The 19,855-nt window shown below is 41.5% G+C and overlaps 1 protein-coding gene across 1 annotated transcript in view; it reads left to right on the top strand.

Annotated features, from left to right (window-relative positions):
• Positions 1 to 19,855, top strand: part of HFM1 (helicase for meiosis 1) — a 271,262-nt gene that overhangs the window by 32,267 nt on the left and 219,140 nt on the right. Inside the window, exon 7 of the mRNA XM_089668958.1 lies at positions 4,010 to 4,080. Coding sequence (XP_089525084.1) covers positions 4,010 to 4,080 — 71 coding nt within the window. The remainder of the gene's footprint in view (positions 1 to 4,009; positions 4,081 to 19,855) is intronic.

Below are 19,855 nucleotides of genomic sequence, written 5' to 3'. Positions count from 1 at the left end.
TAGATTGAATTTGAGGAAGTCATGTGACATCCAGGCTAATAGGCTAATATGTCTGTTAGTAGATTAGTGATGCATGTGGAGACTGATGGAGTGACTGTGTAGTAGAGAGGTAGATTTGGGTATCGTCAGCATAGAAATGGTATTCGAAGCCATGGGAGGCTATCAACTGACCCAGGGAGGAGGTGTAGATGGAGAATAGAAGAGGTTCAAGAACAGAACCTTGGGGGACCCTAATGGAGAAAGGGAGAGGCGGAAGTGAAATTGTAATTGATGCTGAAAGTGCTGTGAGACAGGTAGGAAGAGAACCAGTGGAGAGCACAGTCATGGAGATCAGTGAAGTAGAGTTTTTTTTTTTTTGAGGAGGGCTGTATCAAAGGCAGAAGAGCGATCCAGTAGCGGGAGTACAGAATAGTGTCCATTTGTTTTAGCTGTTATTAGATTGTGAGTTTTAGGAGAGCAGTTTTCTGATAATGTCAGTACATTATACAAACTGCAGCTATTTTCACAGAAATTAACATTAGATTGTATCCTATACAGTTGCAAAGGTTTTCTCCTTTCTTTTTTACACTACCAGAATGCTAATGGATAACATTGCATCCTCTCTGGTGCTTCCCCGGTCCATTGAGGCTATAGACAGTAGTCAAAGGTGATAGTGGGGCACATTCCTATTTTTGTCCCCCGGCACGGTGGTGTTCTAGTTGGAGAGGAGCCTAGGAATTTGGAGTTTTTTTTGTCTGTCTTGGACTTTAACCTAAAACCAGAAAGTTGGTCTCATCTTGGGAAAAGCCTTTATACCCTAGTTGTGTCAATAGCCTGGTTAAGGATGAATCCGTGACACCATGTCTTAAGAGTCTCACTTTTGTTAAAAATGAGATTGCATCTACCTTCCAGTTTTTTAAGTCCGTGATAGATAAGATGCAAAGTCCTCCTGTACCCCTAACCCGAGCTTCCAGCATGTTGGCTTTGTTTGAGGCACTCAGGCAGAAGGGAGGGCTGGAGGATCCAGAAGAATATCAGGTCGCATGCCTCCTTTCAGGCAGACTTGAATTTAGAAGAAGAGGGGGAAGGTGACTCCTCCAGGGGGACTAGGTACAGATTGTCCCTGGATGATGTGGACAACCCTCCTAAGATGATTTATGACACTTCAGAGATGGAGGAAAAGAGGGTACAGTTGTCCAAGCATGACCTCATGTACCAGGGATTGAATGCTAAAAAGTATAGAGTTTTTCCAGTTTATAGTTCCTTGGTGGATACTATTAGGCTTGAAAGAACCTTTTTTTCCTCAGGCAGGCTTAAGAGAAGGTTTCCTTTGAAGAAGATGTGGCTCAGCCATGGAACAAGATTCTGAAACTGTATGCACCCCTCTTAAAGTAAGGTGAAGAAGTTTAGTTTGCTAGATGTTAGAAGGAGCCATTTGTCTTATCCTAATGTTTCCAAAGAATTCAAGTCTGATTCTTTGTACTTTTTTCGGGTGCACATAAAGGTTACAGTGCATCCAAATTCTCCATTGCTAGGTGGATTAGATTGGCTATTACAGAATCTTGTAACCTATTAAATATTCTGCTGCCCTTTGCCAATGCACACTTAGCTAGAGCCTTGTCTGCTTCATGGGCATAGAGAGCTGGTGCCTCACCAAAACAGATTTGTAAGGCTGCCAGCTATTCTACTTTTGTGAAAAAATATCACCTGGACCTGCTGTCAAATGGATCAGGCTTCTGTCCTCCAGGCAGTAGTCCCTCCCTAGGGGGTAAGTTCTTGCTGGTCATCTCAGAGGCTGTCCTGGAACACCATTCAAGAAAAACAGAGTTAGACATACTGGTAACTCATTTTCTGGGAGTCTTCCAGGACAGGCGGAATTCCCACCCTAGTTTTTTCTGTTATTTTGATATATTATTATACTTATGTCTTTTTGTTTTCTAGTGCTTTCCTACGGTTCTTGGGAATACTGCAGGGGAGGCCTGAAGGACTACCTTTTAAGGTTTCGGGCTAATGTGTTTCCTGTCCCGAAGGAAGGAGCTCTACATCTCATAGGCTGTCCTAGAAAACTGAGAAAATGAGTTACCGGTAAGTCTAACTAGTTTTTTCCCTCAGAAAACTAGATATAAGACCTTTGTTTAAAAATTGTAGTTTTGCTTTATAGTGTTGTGGTATTAAATTGAGTTTTTAGTTTTGTTTTGTGAAGATTATATTTACATTACATACAGTCAGGTCCATAAATATTGGGACATCAACACAATTCTAACATTTTTGGCTCTATACTCCACCACAATGGATTTGAAATGAAACGAACAAGATGTGCTTTAACTGCAGACTGTCAGCTTTAATTTGAGGGTATTTACATCCAAATCAGGTGAACGGTGTAGAAATTACAACAGTTTGCATACGTGCCTCCCACTTGTTAAGGGACCAAAAGTAATGGGACAAAATAATAATCATAAATCAAACTTTCACTTTTTAATACTTGGTTGCAAATCCTATGCAGTCAATTACAGCCTGAAGTGTGGAACGCATAGACATCACCAGACGCTGGGTTTCATCCCTGGTGATGCTCTGCCAGGCCTCTACTGCAACTGTCTTCAGTTCCTGCTTGTTCTTGGGGCATTTTCCCTTCAGTTTTGTCTTCAGCAAGTGAAATGCATGCTCAATCGGATTCAGGTCAGGTGATTGACTTGGCCATTGCATAACATTCCACTTCTTTCCCTTAAAAAACTCTTTGGTTGCTTTTGCAGTATGCTTTGGGTCATTGTCCATCTGCACTGTGAAGCGGCGTCCAATGAGTTGTGAAGCATTTGGCTGAATATGAGCAGATAATATTGCCCGAAACACTTCAGAATTCATCCTGCTGCTTTTGTCAGCAGTCACATCATCAATAAATACAAGAGAACCAGTTTCATTGGCAGCCATACATGCCCACGCCATGACACTACCACCACCATGCTTCACTGATGAGGTGGTATGCTTAGGATCATGAGCAGTTCCTTTCCTTCTCCATACTCTTCTCTTCCCATCACTCTGGTACAAGTTGATCTCGGTCTCATCTGTCCATAGGATGTTGTTCCAGAACTGTGAAGGCTTTTTTAGATGTTGTTTGGCAAACTCTAATCTGGCCTTCCTGTTTTTGATGCTTACCAATGGTTTACATCTTGTGGTGAACCCTCTGTATTCACTCTGGTGAAGTCTTCTCTTGATTGTTGACTTTGACACACATACACCTACCTCCTGGAGAGTGTTCTTGATCTGGCCAACTGTTGTGAAGGGTGTTTTCTTCACCAGGAAAAGAATTCTTTGGTTATCCACCACAGTTGTTTTCTGTGGTCTTCCGGGTCTTTTGGTGTTGCTGAGCTCACCGGTGCGTTCCTTCTTTTTAAGAATGTTCCAAACAGTTGTTTTGGCTACGCCTAATGTTTTTGCTATCTCTCTGATGGGTTTGTTTTGTTTTTTCAGCCTAATGATGGCTTGGTTCACTGATAGTGACAGCTCTTTGGATCTCATCTTGAGAGTTGACAGCAACAGATTCCAAATGCAAATAGCACACTTGAAATGAACTCTGGACCTTATATCTGCTCATTGTAATTGGGATAATGAGGGAATAACACACACCTGGCCATGGACCAGCTGAGAAGCCAATTGTCCCATTACTTTTGGTCCCTTAAAAAGTGGGAGGCACATATGCAAACTGTTGTAATTCCTACACCGTTCACCTGATTTGGATGTAAATACCCTCAAATTAAAGCTGACAGTCTGCAGTTAAAGCACATCTTGTTTATTTCATTTCAAATCCATTGTGGTGGTGTATAGAGCCAAAAATGTTAGAATTGTGCCGATGTCCCAATATTTATGGACCTGACTGTAGAACCCCAGAATGAGGTATCTAGCAGATAAATGTATATCTCACAGACTGTGTGTTCTTCATTTATGTCACAAGACAAGTTTGCTGGACACTGTATTATTTAATATATTATTTTTTTTTTTTTACAAAAGTAAATATTCAATTTCTTTAATATTGAAGCTAAACAATTCAGGGCTATATTCAAAGAATTTCCTTATTTCAATTACATACAATCAAAAGCCTTGGATGATGTATGTATTTATTGATTTCTTATTTTGTGTATATTTTTAAATTAAAAAGCATTAATAGATAGTTTTAGCCTTTTTACAGCTGACAGGAATAAGCCCTTTATGTGCCCTCTAATGCGAGTTTCTAAATGGGACAATATACTTGGAATACTTGCAAAGGCAACTTGGTATTCCTGTTTTATTGCACTCCTGGTATGCTTTGAAGTATCCGCAAATGCATGAACGATGACCATCTATAAAATTGTGTCAGACTATAATCAAAGAAGGCCAAATGTTTTTGAAGCCCGTACATTTGTGCCTCGTGTCCACATCATTCCATTCTCCTATTTGAGTATATTTATTGGCTGCTGAGACCCAATGGTGGCTAGTGAGATAGCAGGAGGCAAGACTGACACCAGAACTGAAGATGTAAAAGCCAAAGTTATCATTTGTGCCTAAATTTAGGGTACCCCCCCCCCCCCCCGTGTACTGAAGAGAAGTTGATTAGTACTGCCTGCTTGTACATTTGACTTTTAGAAATATTAGGGGACTGTGGCAGATTCAATTTAAAAACATTTCCTGATCAACAGTAAAATCAGTCTGCATATTCAGTAAAGCGTGATTGTTATACTCACTGTGGAACCTAAAGGGTTAATCCTCTGCTTTGTGTAAAAAGACTGTTTGATCCTGTCTTCTCTGATCTTCCCATTCTGCTGTCTACAATCCATCTACTGATAATACAGAGCTCTAGGAGTCACTCTGCACATGCTCAGTTTAGTGTGTATCGACATATACAGTTGTGTCCAAAATTATTCAACCCCCACTGAAATTGAGTGTTTTGGCCAGTTTGACATTGCTTTTGATCATTCAGTCATCTTGCTTACATTTACATTAAAGAGGCACTTGTAGGTCAGACAAATATAACATAACAGTTATAATGAAATAACCACAAATGTCTTTTCTGTGCTCACAGCATTATCAGTTTTATTCAACCCCCAAGTGACATTCAATCTTAGTACTTAGTACAGCATCCTTTTACAGTTATAACAGCTTTTAAACGTGAAGCATAGCTTGACACAAGTGTCTTGCAGCGATCTACGGGTATCTTCGCCCATTCTTCATGGGCAAAGGCCTCCAGTTCAGTCACATTCTTAGGCTTGCGCACTGCAACTGCTTTCTTTAAGTCCCACCAGAGGTTCTCAATCGGATTTAAGTCTGGTGACTGCGATGGCCACTCCAAAATGTTCCAGCCTTTCCTCTGCAACCATGCTCTAGTGGACTTGGAGGTATGCTTGGGATCATTGTCCTGTTGAAAGGTCCAACGTCTCCCAAGCCTCAGGTGTGTGACGGACTGCATCACGTTTCCATCCAATATCTCCTGGTACTGAAGAGAATTCATGGTACCTTGCACACGCTGAAGCTTCCCTGTACCTGCAGAAGCAAAACAGCCCCAAAGCATGATTGACCCTCCACCATGCTTCACAGTAGGCAAGGTGTTCTTTTCATCATAGGCCTTGTTCTTCCTCCTCCAAACATAGCGTTGATCCATGGGCCCAAACAGTTCTAATTTTGTTTCATCAGTCCACAGAACACTATCCCACAACTTTTGTGGTTTGTCCACATGGCTTTTGGCATACTGCAGTCGACTCTTCTTATTCTTTGGAGACAGCAAGGGGGTACGCCTGGGAGTTCTGGCACGGAGGCCTTCATTACGCAGTGTGCGTCTTATTGTCTGGGCTGAAACTTCTGTACCCACATCTGACAAATCTTTTCTCAGTTCCTCAGCAGTCACACGGGGACTTCTCTCCACTCTACGCTTCAGGTAGCGCACAGCAGTCGAAGTCAGCATCTTCTTTCTGCCACGACCAGGTAGCGTTTCAACAGTGCCCTTTGCCTTGAATTTGCGAATGATGCTTCCTAAGGTGTCTCTTGGTATGTTTAACATCTTTGCAATCTTCTTATAGCCATTGCCCTTCCTGTGAAGAGAAATCACCTCTTCTCTTGTCTTCCTGGACCATTCTCTTGCCTTCACCATGTTTGTAACCACACCAGTAAATGTCTATAAGGAGCTGAGTATCACAGTCATTTTAAAGCTGCCTAATTGGTGCTTATTATGCTTGATTGCTGCTCGGTGACATCCACAGGTGTTTTCAATACCTGATGGAAAGCACCTGTATGAACCTCTGTTCTTCAGAGTGGTAGTCTTTAAGGGGTTGAATAATTGTGGCAATGAAGAAACCACATAAGAACCATTTACTACTGTATTACATAAACAATTGATGTCATTTTAGTTGCATTTGGGTAGTTACAACGTCCTTGTAGGATTTGATTCTGAATACAATTCCAAATGTACACTATAGTCCCTAAACCCCTTTACAGCATTGGGGGTTGAATAATTTTGGACACAACTGTAGATATTTATTATTTTCCTTTGGGAGGGTACATTTGATTATCAGCACAGAGCCAATCGGCACTGTCCAGAAGAGGGTCAGGGGTTATGCAGCCTTATTTAGCAGTTTATATTTACTTTAGCAGTTTATATTTACTAAAATAATTGCATTTCAATGTTGTGTGTACTTTGGGAGACCAGATATAGTGAATGCAGGATTTTGCATTTAGTAACACTTCCTGCGGACGGCCACCATTTCTCCAGCGTGGCCACGCAAACAGAGCCTCAGCCTTCTTCTCAGCCTGCACCCATGGACTGCACGGCCCTAATGGTGGCTATCACAGCCTGCTAGACAACCCTCACGAGGAAAATTGATTGTGTCCAGACGGATTTCAAGCTCATCAGGTGGGATCTGGATTCTTTTTGTGAACGGTTGAGCTCCAGGTCTCGGATGTGGAAGATCACCAGAGGGACCTTGTGGCTGCCCTCCATACCCAGAAAATTAAGTTGCGCCTCCTCAAGGCCCCTGCAGAGGATATGGAGAACAGGAATGGGCGGAACAATCTACGTATCCTAGGCCTCCCAAAAGGTGTTGAAGGTACAGAACCCACCAAGTTTGCTGAACAGCTGCTCACCCAGCTCCTACCTGGTGCATGCTTCCCCTGCTTTGTCTCGGTTGAATGGGCCCACCGTATGCCACCTGCACCGGGCCCCCCTTGGGTGTCCCCGCTCACATTCATCTTCAAGCTCCTTCACTTCAGGGACCACAACCTGGACCTGCGAGCAGCTCGGGCTGATAGCAACCTTCTCTACTGCAACTCCTAGTTGATGATTTTACCTGACTATTTGGTTGAAGCACAATGCCTCTGTCAGGGATCGGTGGCTCTGCCGCGATGTGCCGGGCGGCGCATGCGCAGAACACCGATACACTCTAGCCAGCGAGCAGCGGGACCTGGGCGATCGCGACGGCTGTGCATACGCAATCGCGGACATGCGCCTGGCACCAATGACAGCGCAGGCCGCGCTATTTAAACGGGACAGGAGGTATGTCAATTGCTGTTTGGTCTTTATTGTTCTGTTCCTGTTATCTGATCCTGTGAAGCTTCTGTTGCCGACCTCTGCATTGTTCCTGACCCTGCTGATTGTCTCCTGCTTGACCCCTGGCTTACCTGACCATCCTTCTGCCTGATCCTCTGTACCGCATTGCCCGTTAGTTGCTGAACCCGGCTTGTGACCCTGACCATTCTCTGCCTGCTCCTCCGGTACCTCGTTGCCCGCACGTTGCTGACCTGGCCTGCCTGACTATGCCTTACGTTACCCTGACGATCCATCCATCCCACATGGATCTGTCCCTGTTACCAGGCTTGCCAGCCAGCCTCTTAACGTCAGGTTCCATTTCCCGCACACCCCTGACAGCGCTCTCTACCATTGCCGGACGGACTCAGGGGTCGCGACCTGGTCTCAGTCTGCTCCAAGTCCATCCCCACCATCAGGGGCCTTGGTGAACAAGCAGATTGGGACTTAGACCCTGCACCCTGAGGAACCCCGTGCTGTGGGCTGCTAGAGACGCCACCAGGCGGTGCATGACAGCCTCCACAAATCTTTTGAAGCTGTCCAAGCCAAGATGAGAGAGAAGGAGGTGAAATACATCATGCTCTTCCCAGTTCTGAGCCGAACAGGATTGGGACTTCTCCTGAAGGCTGTAAACCTCACGCAAGTAGCCTGTAATGTTTTCTCTTTTTCCTACCTGAGAAATTTGTTCTCTTTGGTCAGGTGGCTGACCTTGCTTTGTTCTTCCTGGTATTGTTGCGCTCCTATACGAGAACTCCATGGATGACCCTTGGGCCAAGTGGGTCTTTCATTGAGATCAGCAGTGCCAATGCTTCATACACTTCTACTCTGTTTTTATACCACCTAGAAAAGCTTTGAGATCCTTCCATTCCCTGGGGACCTTCTTACCTTCCCCAAATAGGTGCCTACGTATGGATGCCTCCCTGGATGTCTCCATTCGTTGCAGTTACGGATTATCATGGCTGACCTGCAGCACCCTATTTTAATATTTGTTACCTTGATGATTGACTGCCCGCTCATTCACCTGTTCAATTTTGTACCCCCGCCTTCGTCAGGGTGCCCTGCACCTACTTTTCTTTTACGCAGACATAGGAGATTCCCTTTTTTCCTTGGACCACTGTTGACTTCCACGCTAGTTGCACATTATGCCCTCATTTTGTAAGTTATACCATGTTTCAGGTTGGGATCCAGACCTCTTCCAGTTTCCTCTGGGGGCAGGCAGAGTGGGGGATGGGGGACTGTTTATTCTTCCTTTCGAGAAAAGTTTTTTAGTATAAATGCATAGATTCTAGCACAGTTGCAATTACTCTGATCACTTTGTTTCAAAGAACATTTTTCCTTTATTGTGTACTGTGTGTCTTGTTTTTTGGGTGACCATAGGGTGCATAGGCATGGCGCTGGGCCCTGTTATTTTTCCCGCTTAATGTAATCTAGTCTTCTTGAACACCCTGGGCTTGAATGCACCGGTCCTATGTTCCCTGGTCTTTCAATTCCAGAAAAAAATATCATCCCCACATATGTATTCTCCAAGATACTCATTTAGTGGGCAGTAAAGTCCTCAACCTTAAAAAGTCCTGGGTAGAACACCACTATCACTCGATATATTCAAATTATTCCAGGGGTGTCAGTGTCCTAGGCCACAAAATCACTCCCTTTCAGGCTACGGGACCTAGTGCTACCTAGAATTGGATGGTCGCTATATTATCCTGCCTGCCTACATTTACAATATGGAGGTGGTATTAGTGGGATTATATTTGCCCCCTCCGGCCTCCATCTGCTTTCTTACTGCAATTACAACTAAATTGCTTAAGTATCAGAAGGATAATGTACACCTATTGCAGGATTTTAGTAGGGTTATGGATCTGGGGATGGATAGGGTGCACCCTGACGGGTCAACCTTAGGAGAATTTCAATCTTGTGCTGATACGTACAATTTTAACGATGTATGGCTTTGGAAGAATCCCTCCTCCGATGCATAAACCTGTCACTCAGCCTCTAACAAGTCCTTCTCCCGGTTTGATCAGGTTCTGCCAGGGGCTACTGCTCTTTCCTGGATTGATGTTTCCATTCTCTTCCAAGGTATATAAGACCATGCCCCCTTCTACTCCAACTGACCCCTAATGTTGCCCCTTCAGAAAATCTTTGGCTGATATCCCTCTTTTGGGTCTCAGATACTAGAGTGGACATGGCCTACCACCTCTACCTGGGTGAATTTTGGATTCACAATGATGCACCTCCAGGCACAGTCTGGGATACTTTTAAGGTTGTCACAAGGGGTAATTATCAAAACATAGTCAAGCAGGTATGCTGTGATTCCCAGGCTTCTCTTGATCAGGAGGAACATAAGGCTATGCACCTGGAGCGGGCTTATACCCAGTCTCAGGACACCTCGGCCTACTGAATTTGGCAGGAGGCCCTTAGTGAAGTGATGCTCCTACACATGTCCTCTACTAAAAAAGCAATGCTACATCAGCCTCAACATATCTTTGAGTACGGATAGAAAAAAAGTAAAATGCTTGCTTGGCTGGCCAGAGAACAGCTTACCCTCGCCACTATTGCTAGGATCCGGTCTTCAACGGGTGGCATCATTACAGATACAGTCTTGATTAATGAATGCTTTGCTTCATACTATCACTCTCTTTACAGCTCCAAGGCAACACATACAGATGCTGAACTGGCTGCTTATTTGGCTGCGGTGGACCTCCCCCACCTAACCCCTACTTATAGTAGCAGGCTAGATAATCCGATTACAGTTAAGGATGTTCAAAAGGCTCTTTTGTCCCTTCAAGCTGGTAGAACCCCTGGCCCTGATGGCCTTCCTGTAGAATTCTAAACTCACTGGCCACTTTATTAGGTACACCTGTTCAATTGCTTGGTAACACAAATTGCTAATCAGCCAATCACATGGAAGCAGCTCAATGCATTTAGGCATCTAGATGTGGTGAAGACGACTTGCTGAAGTTAAAACTGAGAATCAGAATGGGGAAGAAATGGGGATTTATGTGACTTTAACGTGGTATGGTTGTTGGTACCAGATGGGCTGGTCTATTTCAAAAATTGCTGAACTACTGGGATTTTCATGCACAACCATCTCTATGGAAATCGAGACTCATCAGACCAGGCAACGTTTTTCCAATCTTCTATTGTTCAATGTTGGTGAGCCTGTGTGAACTGTAGCCTCCGCTTCCTGTTCCCCTCCTTAAATGGAAAACCTTTATGCCTCTGACTTCTGAGTCTTGGTGTGCAACTATTAATACAGTGCTACCCTTGTACAAACTTACCTATGCTTGTCGCAATTGTCCTAGGACATTTGATAAGATATGGATGGCCTGGATACATTCCTGGGAAGCTGATCTAGAACCTGATTGAGCCTTGGATATCTCTCCTGCCATTTCCCCCTTAGTATTTCAACTTCCTCCCTCCCCATCTCTTCCCTTCCTCCCCTACCCCTTCCCGCCCTGTGTTTCCTGTCTTCCACCTCCTTTTCCCCTCCCCCACCCCCTCCGCTACCTCCTCACCCTCTCCGTGGCTCCTCGGTTGGAACATGGGGGAATGCATGCCATTTTTCGTATTGCATCATGATTATTTTGAGACCTGACTGCATATGTTATTTGCCTTTTGCATTCTGTTCTGGCATACTCCTTCTTCAGCTCATGGACTTGTGTCTGCAGTGATATGTTCAGTAAAGTCTGACTTCATCTTGGATCATTATTGTAAAATATTCCATCAGACAAAAACAAGTGCACATTAAACCGGCAACCATATCGCTGAGCTTTCCTGTAGTTGCCTGCAGTCCATGTGATTGTGTCACCTCCAGAGGAAGTAGACCTTCTAGTTCTCCTACTGTCCCATCAGACATGAATGAACTGCCCCAGCTAAGGACATCTCATAGGAACCATCAGGGCTATATAACTCCCACATACTGCACACATAAGCACATTTCGCCTACACCTCTATATCCATATCTATATCTTAGTGTCCCATTAAAAGTAGTGACATCAGTATAAGAACCTAATTCTTTCTGTAAATAGTAAATATCTGATCTGTTATGAGCAAGATTTTTCTCTCTCTGTTGGAAAATGAGGTTTAGCCATATTCTGTTGCATTTCCTAAGTTCATTTATCCAAGTGCTTCTAAGATCTTCATCAAGGAAATTTTTACATTTTAGTAATCCTTTGTTAAATAGTAATCACTTGCGCTTAGGACACACCAATCAGTGGTGCACACTCAATATTGAACAATGATGGACTGCTGCTCCTATAAAGGTACAACCTTATAAACATAATACACAAAATAACAGGAGCGCTGCCTCAATATTACTTAAATAACATGAAAACCATGCTTAAACAATAAAAACACATGATCAATTGTGAAATAAAGTCCTCAATGTGAGATCAACAGGTGCAAAAATTCCTTTCACATCCAAAAGGTGATAAGTGCTCTGTGTTCCCCGCTTGTGTGCCTCCTAACTCACCAACTATAATGGACTCTTATGGTGAAGTAAGAATCATTCAGGCTTTCGGTGGGGCATAGGAAGTCATGTTGGAATTTGTAGTCGTCCTGGTTTTCTAATGCTTGTCACCCTCTGTGGTTCAGGTATGAAGCCGGTATAGGTATATGCATGTAAAGAATAGAAAAAGGCATCCAAAATAGTGTAATTCTGTTTATTAATTAAAAGCAGACACACTGGTATTGCACTCAAATGTTTCCAGATACAATAGGCATGAATCTCCAACTATCCAGCAATAGGTTGCTAGTAATCCTCAGAGCTCCTAAGCTAGCATCACCACGATCAGTAACTGACGCGTTTCGCCCCTCCCACTGGGCGTCCTCAGAGGCATAGATCCGTGGTGATGGGTAAATGCATTTATATGGTAGACTTCGCTTCCTGCACCTAGTCTGTGAGTTGTCTGGCCGGATGTATATCGGCCATCTTGGTACCCTCAACAGGAAACCAGAAGGCTCTGAAAACCAGAGGTTAGTACTCCACCATCTTGGTGCTCTCTCTAATGTACAAATCAATATCTGAACCTCTGCATTGAACAAACTGGGAAATCCACAAGAAAATTGACAACTATGCCTAGCAAATTCCGATGTATTACACATCAAATTGTGTTGCCCATACACATAATGATAATCCTACAGAGACACCCACTAAACATTAAACATATGCAATGTCAAAAATATAAAGGGGCCTCCTGCTGGTATAAATTGCTTATATTCCCACGCACTGAGCTCAGTGCACACCAAATATCAAATATCTTTATCAGTGTGTGTTAAAACCAACTAAATATAAATATAAAATATATAATATAATAATTAGTAAAAATTAATAATAAAACAATTGACATCCATCTCGATATTGAGGCCCCTGGGAGCTAGAGTATCCAAAAAGTATATCCACTGGGATTCATTTCTCAAGATGGCTTGCCTCATATTAGTCCCATGCCATATAAATAAAACACACACTCACACACACTATCACTTACTGTATGTATGTATATACATATACAGACAGCTGTGTTCAAAATAATAGCAGTCAGGCACCACTAACCTGATCAATCACTATTTCTTTGTTATAGCTTCCTAGACTTACAGCTGATGTTTAAAAACAAATGCTTTCCCCTATATTGCACTCACATCACTTACCTGTAATAACAGTTGTGTTCAAAATAATAGCAGTCAGGCACCACTAACTTGATCAATCACTGTTTTGGCATAATTGATATTTCTACATGGCAAATAATTTACTAGCAGGTGTAATAGAAATCCAACAGACCCAACAGTCATGACATGTGGAGTTCTATTAGTGAGGTCATTCATTCTTTGAAAAACAGGTGGCAATTATTGCCCTTATTTAAGGAACGCAGCAAATGTTGTACATGCTAGTAACAGTGCATTTCTCTCTGAAATTCTGAGGAAAATGGGTCGTTCCAGACATTGTTCAGAAGAACGGCGTACCTTGATTAAAAAGTTGATTGGAGAGGGATAAACATATAAAGAAGTGCAGAAAATGATAGGCTGCTCAGCTAAAATGATCGCAAATGCTTTAAAATGGCAACCAAAACCTGAAAGACGTGGAAGAAAGTGAAAAACTACCATTTGAATGGATAGAAGAATAGACAAAATGGCAAGGACTCAGCCAACAATCAGCTCCAGGAAGATCAAAGAAGGTCTAAAGTTACCTGTGAGTACTGTTACAATTAGAAGACGCCTATGTGAAGCCAAGCTATCTGCAAGAAACCCCCGCAAAGTCCCACTGTTGAAAAAAAGACGTGCTGAAGAGGTTACAATTTGCCAAAGAGCACATTGACTGGCCTAAAGAGAAATGGCGCAACATTTTGTGGACTGATGAAAGTAAGATTGTTCTTTTTGGGTCTAGTGGCCAGAGACAGTTTGTCAGACGACCCCCAAACACTGAATTCAAGCCACAGTACACTGTGAAGACAGTGAAGCATGGTTGCGCAAGCATCATGATATGGGGATGTTTCTCATACTACGGTGTTGGGCCTATTTATCGCATACCAGGGATCATGGATCAGTTTGAATACATCAGAATACTTGAAGAGGTCATGCTGCCTTATGCTGAAGAGGAAATGCCCTTGAAATGGGTGTTCCAACAAGACAACGACCCCAAACACACCAGTAAACGTGCAACATCTTGGTTCCAGACCAACAAGATTGACGTTATGGAGTGGCCAGCCCAATCCCCGGATCTTAATCCAATAGAAAACTTGTGGGGTGACATCAAAAATGCAGTTTCTGAGGCAAAACCAAGAAATGGAGAACTGTGGAATATAGTCCAATCATCCTGGGCTGGAATACCTGTTCACAAGTGCCAGAAGTTGGTTGACTCCATGCAACAAAGATGTACAGCAATTCTCAGTGCTTATACAAGTAAATATTAATTAAGTGATTCAAAGGAAAGCAAAATTTTCAAACATTTTTCAGTTTATATAGTGAATGTTTGAGTTTGTAAAGAAGAATACAAACACTGCTCTTTTTTTTGAACAGTCTAATATTCACTTTTCTTCAATTTTTTTAGAGGAACAGCACAAATTTGATATATTTTTCTTCATGTTTTGATTTGGAATAGAATGTGTAGTGTGTAGAATTACACGTATGTGTCTCCACTTACTATTTATTTTTTATTCATTTTTTATATATATATATATGTATATTTATATATTTTATTTGTATTTATGTGAATCCAATGGATGATGGTATCCGTCCATTTATTCATGTGTTTTATTGTGGTGTACAGGTGGCTTAACACATACATTATATAGGTGATTTACATATTTAATTATTTTTGCATATTCTGTATTTATGAATGCCAGCCTGGTTTTCATGTATAAAACAAATGACTGACACTATCGACCATCTATTCTAGTAAGTTTGAACAAGTTGTAGTAGTGCTTCTTTGTTGATTGACACAAAAAACGGAAGTAACGTACGTCCAAACCAGCAGTTGTGGCTGAAACGCAAAGCGGAGCTGCTCTTACGCTTCCTTGCATTAGCGTGCGTTCCACAGGCATATTGACATCCTTTTTGGGATTCCAGTCTATTATATCGACATTATACACTTGAATGCATTCTGTCTCTTGCCAGAATCAACTATCGGTCCATTCATCTTGGCTTCCATCGCCCCCTGCTACCTATGTGACATGCATTAACACATCATAATGATATATAATTTGTCTTACTTCTCTCTTTCATGTATTTTGATGTATTTTTAATTATGTATTTTTATTATGTGCAATAGAGCAAAAATCAATTTATTTTTTATGGTTCAAGCATGTGATATGTAACACCCCTCCCCACTAATTACACCAACCCATAAGTGGGAGGAGCTTATAAGCTTCAATTTGGTATATAAGGGAGGATTTTACACCTTGTTAAACTGGCTCTGAGGAAGAAGGGATCTCCCTTCGAAATTCATCCGGGACTCGCACAGGACTCTGGTCCTCATTGGACGCTGAGGTAATGTGCAAGGTTGGTGTGCCTTCTTTTGCTCTTACTTTGTAGTATCATTTTGGGCTTCCCCAGCCTTTGAAAAGAGCTGCACAGCATTGCCCATATTTGGTGGATCAATCATGCTAATGAAGATTTGCCCAAATTTTCCTGATCTGGGTTTCTGAGTGCAGGAGGTTACTTGTTTTCCTTTTTGGCAGCAAAATTTTTATGCCAGACTTGGAGCAGTTTATATTGAGTCGATTGACCAATTTGTCCAGGTTCTGACATATGTAGATGATGCATTAACCTCTTGCTTTTTTTTTTTTAATTTAAATATTTATTAGTTTTTCATTTTTTACAAAAAAAAATCCATAAGAAGAGATAACAATACATATAAATATTCCATACATTTCTACCTTGCCCCTTCTAATAAATCTTTTCTTTCCCTCCCCTCCCAGCCCTTTCCCACCCCCCTTCCCCCTCCCTCCCCTTTGCACGTTCTATACTCTCTCGAGGCCCAATAGTTTCTTAATTTATAGTTTTCTATACTCTTTCCCATTTTTCCCATCTTGTATAGTATATTTCCATCCTATCTTCCTGCATATAGTAAGATTTTTCCATTCTACTTATCTGATTTACTCTGTTGATCCAGTCTTCCTCCTTCGGCACCTCTGATTTTTGCCAGAACTTGGGTATCAACCCCTTTGCAGCATTTAAATAGTACCATACGCCTGATTCTTTATATTTATTTACTGTGATCCCAACACTATGTAGGAGACATATCGTTGGGTCTAACCCTATGTCATTTCCAGTTATTATTTCTATTGAGTTAACTATTATCTTCCAGAAAGCCTGAATTTTCGGACATTGCCACCAAATGTGAAACACCGTGCTCTCCTCCCCACAACCTCTCCAACACATTTTAGAATTCTCCCCCCTCATCTTGTGCTCAATACTCGGTGTGATATGCCATCGTGTCAAACATTTATAGTTCATCTCCACATCTCTCATACTAACATTCTCGTGTATCAATCTATATATCTTGTTCTGTTGGTCCTCGTCTAACACCACCTCCATATCTCTTTCCCATTTCGTTATAAAAATTAAATTGTGTCTGTGTCTAATTCTGTGAGTATTCTATAAACTTTGGCAATTCCGTGTTTCCCATCTCTACGTGTTTCCAACAACCTTTCAAACATATTCCAATCCTTTTTTAATCTCAGGGGTTTTGGTAGTTTTCCAATAAAGCATTTTAACTGATGATATTTCCACTCGTCTATTCCAATAAAACTTTCTCCCTTCTTCTCTTTTAATTCTTTAAATGGTCTCAATTCCCCCTCTACCAGTACATCTCTCAGTTGGATATCTTCCCTTTTAAACCATCTACCAGATATCTCATCCTTTCCTGGGGGGAAATAATCAGAATTTACAAGAGGCATTAATATAGAATTGAATTCCCATTTCCTACTTTTGTGTAAATTATCCCATACCCTTAAAACATTTAAAGTGTAAATACTTGTGCTTTCTTTAACTCTTCTAAGATGTGCTGGAACCCATATCATCTTACTCAAACTAATCCCACTCAATTTGTTTTCAATTTTTACCCAACTCTTCCCCTTGTGGTTGAATGTCCAATCATAAATTCTTGCTAAAATTACTGCTTTATAGTATCTCTTGACATCAGTTAGTCCCATTCCCCCTTTCTCTTTAGTTCTACTCAATATTTCATATGATATTCTTGATTTTTTGTTCCTCCAGATATATCTTATTAACATTTTTTTCATTATCTTAAAAAACACCTCTGGCAGTTTAATTGGGACCATTTGGAATCTATACAGTATTTTAGGTATGATTACCATTTTAACTAGGTTTATACGTCCTATCCATGATGGGTTTCCACCTTCTAATATTTTTAATTCTTCCTTAATCTCATTTATCAAAGAAATATAGTTTAATCTATACAGTTGTTTATATGAGATAGCAAGTTTTATTCCTAGATATTTTAAATCTTTTTCTCTCCATGTAAAGGGGAACTCTTTTTGTAGCTTTTCCTTTTCACTCTTTGGTACGCTGATGTTCAAGATCTCTGTTTTTGTTGGATTAATTTTTAAATTTGATAGATCGCCATATTCCTTCAAGATCTTCATTATATTTGGTAATGTTATTCGAGGGTTGTCTACATAAAACAATAAGTCGTCCGCAAAGGCCGCTACTTTATGCTCTGTATTTTCTATCTGGATTCCCTTTACCGCTCCACTATTCCTTATCGTAGACAACAGGGGTTCCAATGACAGAACAAACAGCAAGGGGGACAGTGGGCAGCCCTGTCTTGTTACATTGGACATTCCAATGGATTCCGACCTCTCCCCATTTACCGTGATAATTGCGGTGGGCTCCCTATATAATTTACCTATCCACTCACGCATTCTCTCTCCAATCCCCAACACTTCTAAGTTGTCCATCATGAAGCCCCAGTCCACTCTATCGAACGCCTTTTCGGCATCAATCGACAATAGTACCGTCGGGGCCTTCCCTTTTCTACTTTTCTGAATGAGCATCAGTGTTCTCAACCCGTTGTCTCTACCCTCTCTCCCTGGGACAAAGCCCACCTGATCTCCGTGAATCCATTCAGGCATTAGATCTTTCAGCCTATTTGCTAAAACCTTTGCGTACAACTTAGTATCGGTGTTCAATAATGAAATTGGTCTATAGCTAGAACACTGGGAAGGGTCTTTTCTCTCCTTTTGAATGAGTACAACATGGGTCTGAAGAGATTCTCTTCTCCCCTCCATCCCTCCTCCCAGGTCGTTCATATACTTCTTCAGCTTAGGTAACAATATTTCACTATATTTTTTATAGTACTTAACTCTATACCCATCCGGTCCTGGACTTTTTCCACCCCCTGTACTTCTTAATGCTACTTTTATTTCATCCTGGGAAATTTCCGCGTCCAAGGCGTTCAATTGTGTTTCACTTAACTTTGGTAATCCTGCATTTTTTAAATATATCATCCTTTTTTCGTTAATATCCTTTACATTTTCCTTTGAAGAGCCATGGGGACTGATATTATACAGTTTTCTATAGTATTCCGTGAACACTTTAATAATCTCTTTGGTTGAATAAACCAACTCTCCTTTAGAGTTTTTTATCCTTTCTATATAATTTATATTTTTCTTTTTATTCAGAGCTCTCATTAAGTATTTTCCTGGTCTGTCGCCCCATCTATATCTTTCATTTAGTACTTTATTATATACCCTTCTCCTCTCTTCGTCCATCAATCTCTCTAATTCATCTTTTTTATCCATTAATTTCTGTCCTATTTCTCTTGTTATTTTCTTCTTTTGTATCTGCTCTAAATCCAGGATGTCTTTTAGGAGCCCGCTAACCCTCTCTCTTCTTTCTCTTTTCTTCCTTGCTCCCATCGCAATCAGGATACCTCTTATATATGCCTTGTGGCTTTCCCATACTGTAGCTGTCGATACTTCCTCTGTCTCATTCTCCTTAAAATATAACTTGATCTCTTCCCCAATCTTCTGTGCTATGTCCTCATCCATAAGAAGGGCCTCATTTAACCTCCATCCTAAACCTCCCGTCCACCGTCTTCCCCATCCCATTTTCATTGTGACAGGGGCATGGTCCGAGAATGTACTCATCTCTATTTCTATTTTAACCAATAACTCTATGAGTTGATGATCTATTAAAATATAATCCAACCTCGAATATATCTCATGTGCCTTAGAGAAGAAGGTGTAGTCTCTGTCTCTCATATGCATTATTCTCCAAGTGTCCACCAGTTGGTACTCGTGAATCGCTTTCTTCAAAGCTCTCAGAGACCCACCCCCCTCTCTCCGCACAGGGGAGGTTGCATCCTTTTGGGGATCCATACAGAGATTTAAGTCTCCTGCTACTATCAAACGCCCTTTTTTAAAGTCCATCAGTTTTTTCAACAGGCCCTTCAAATAGTTCTCCGGCTTTTTGTTGGGGCAATATATATTGGCTAATGTACACTCGATTCCCTGTAATTTACCTTTCAAAAACAGGAATCTCCCCTCCGGATCAGTTCTTCTATCCTCCAGTTCAAATCTCATGTTCTTTGCCAACCCTATTGCCACTCCTTTTGCTCTTTTAATTGGGGAGTCAGCGTAGTACCATGTTGGATAATATTTAGATTTTAATTTCACATTTGACTTTATCTCAAAATGTGTTTCCTGTAAAAATACCACTGACGTTGCCCTATGGTGTAACTCTTTAAACAACTTAAATCTTTTCCCAGGACAGTTCAACCCGTTCACATTATATGTTATAACCTGTATTTCTTCCATCCTTCTTTAATCTGTCTATCTCTCTTCTAATATACCTCTTCCTATTAAGCCCTTCTATCGT

This window comes from Staurois parvus, unplaced genomic scaffold, assembly GCF_062004578.1.
Source record: "Staurois parvus isolate SC_StPar_1 unplaced genomic scaffold, SC_StPar_1.0 ptg000066l, whole genome shotgun sequence".
NCBI lineage: Eukaryota > Metazoa > Chordata > Amphibia > Anura > Ranidae > Staurois > Staurois parvus.
Note: the sequence above shows the minus strand (reverse complement) of the source record. Positions and strands in the feature narration are given on the sequence as shown.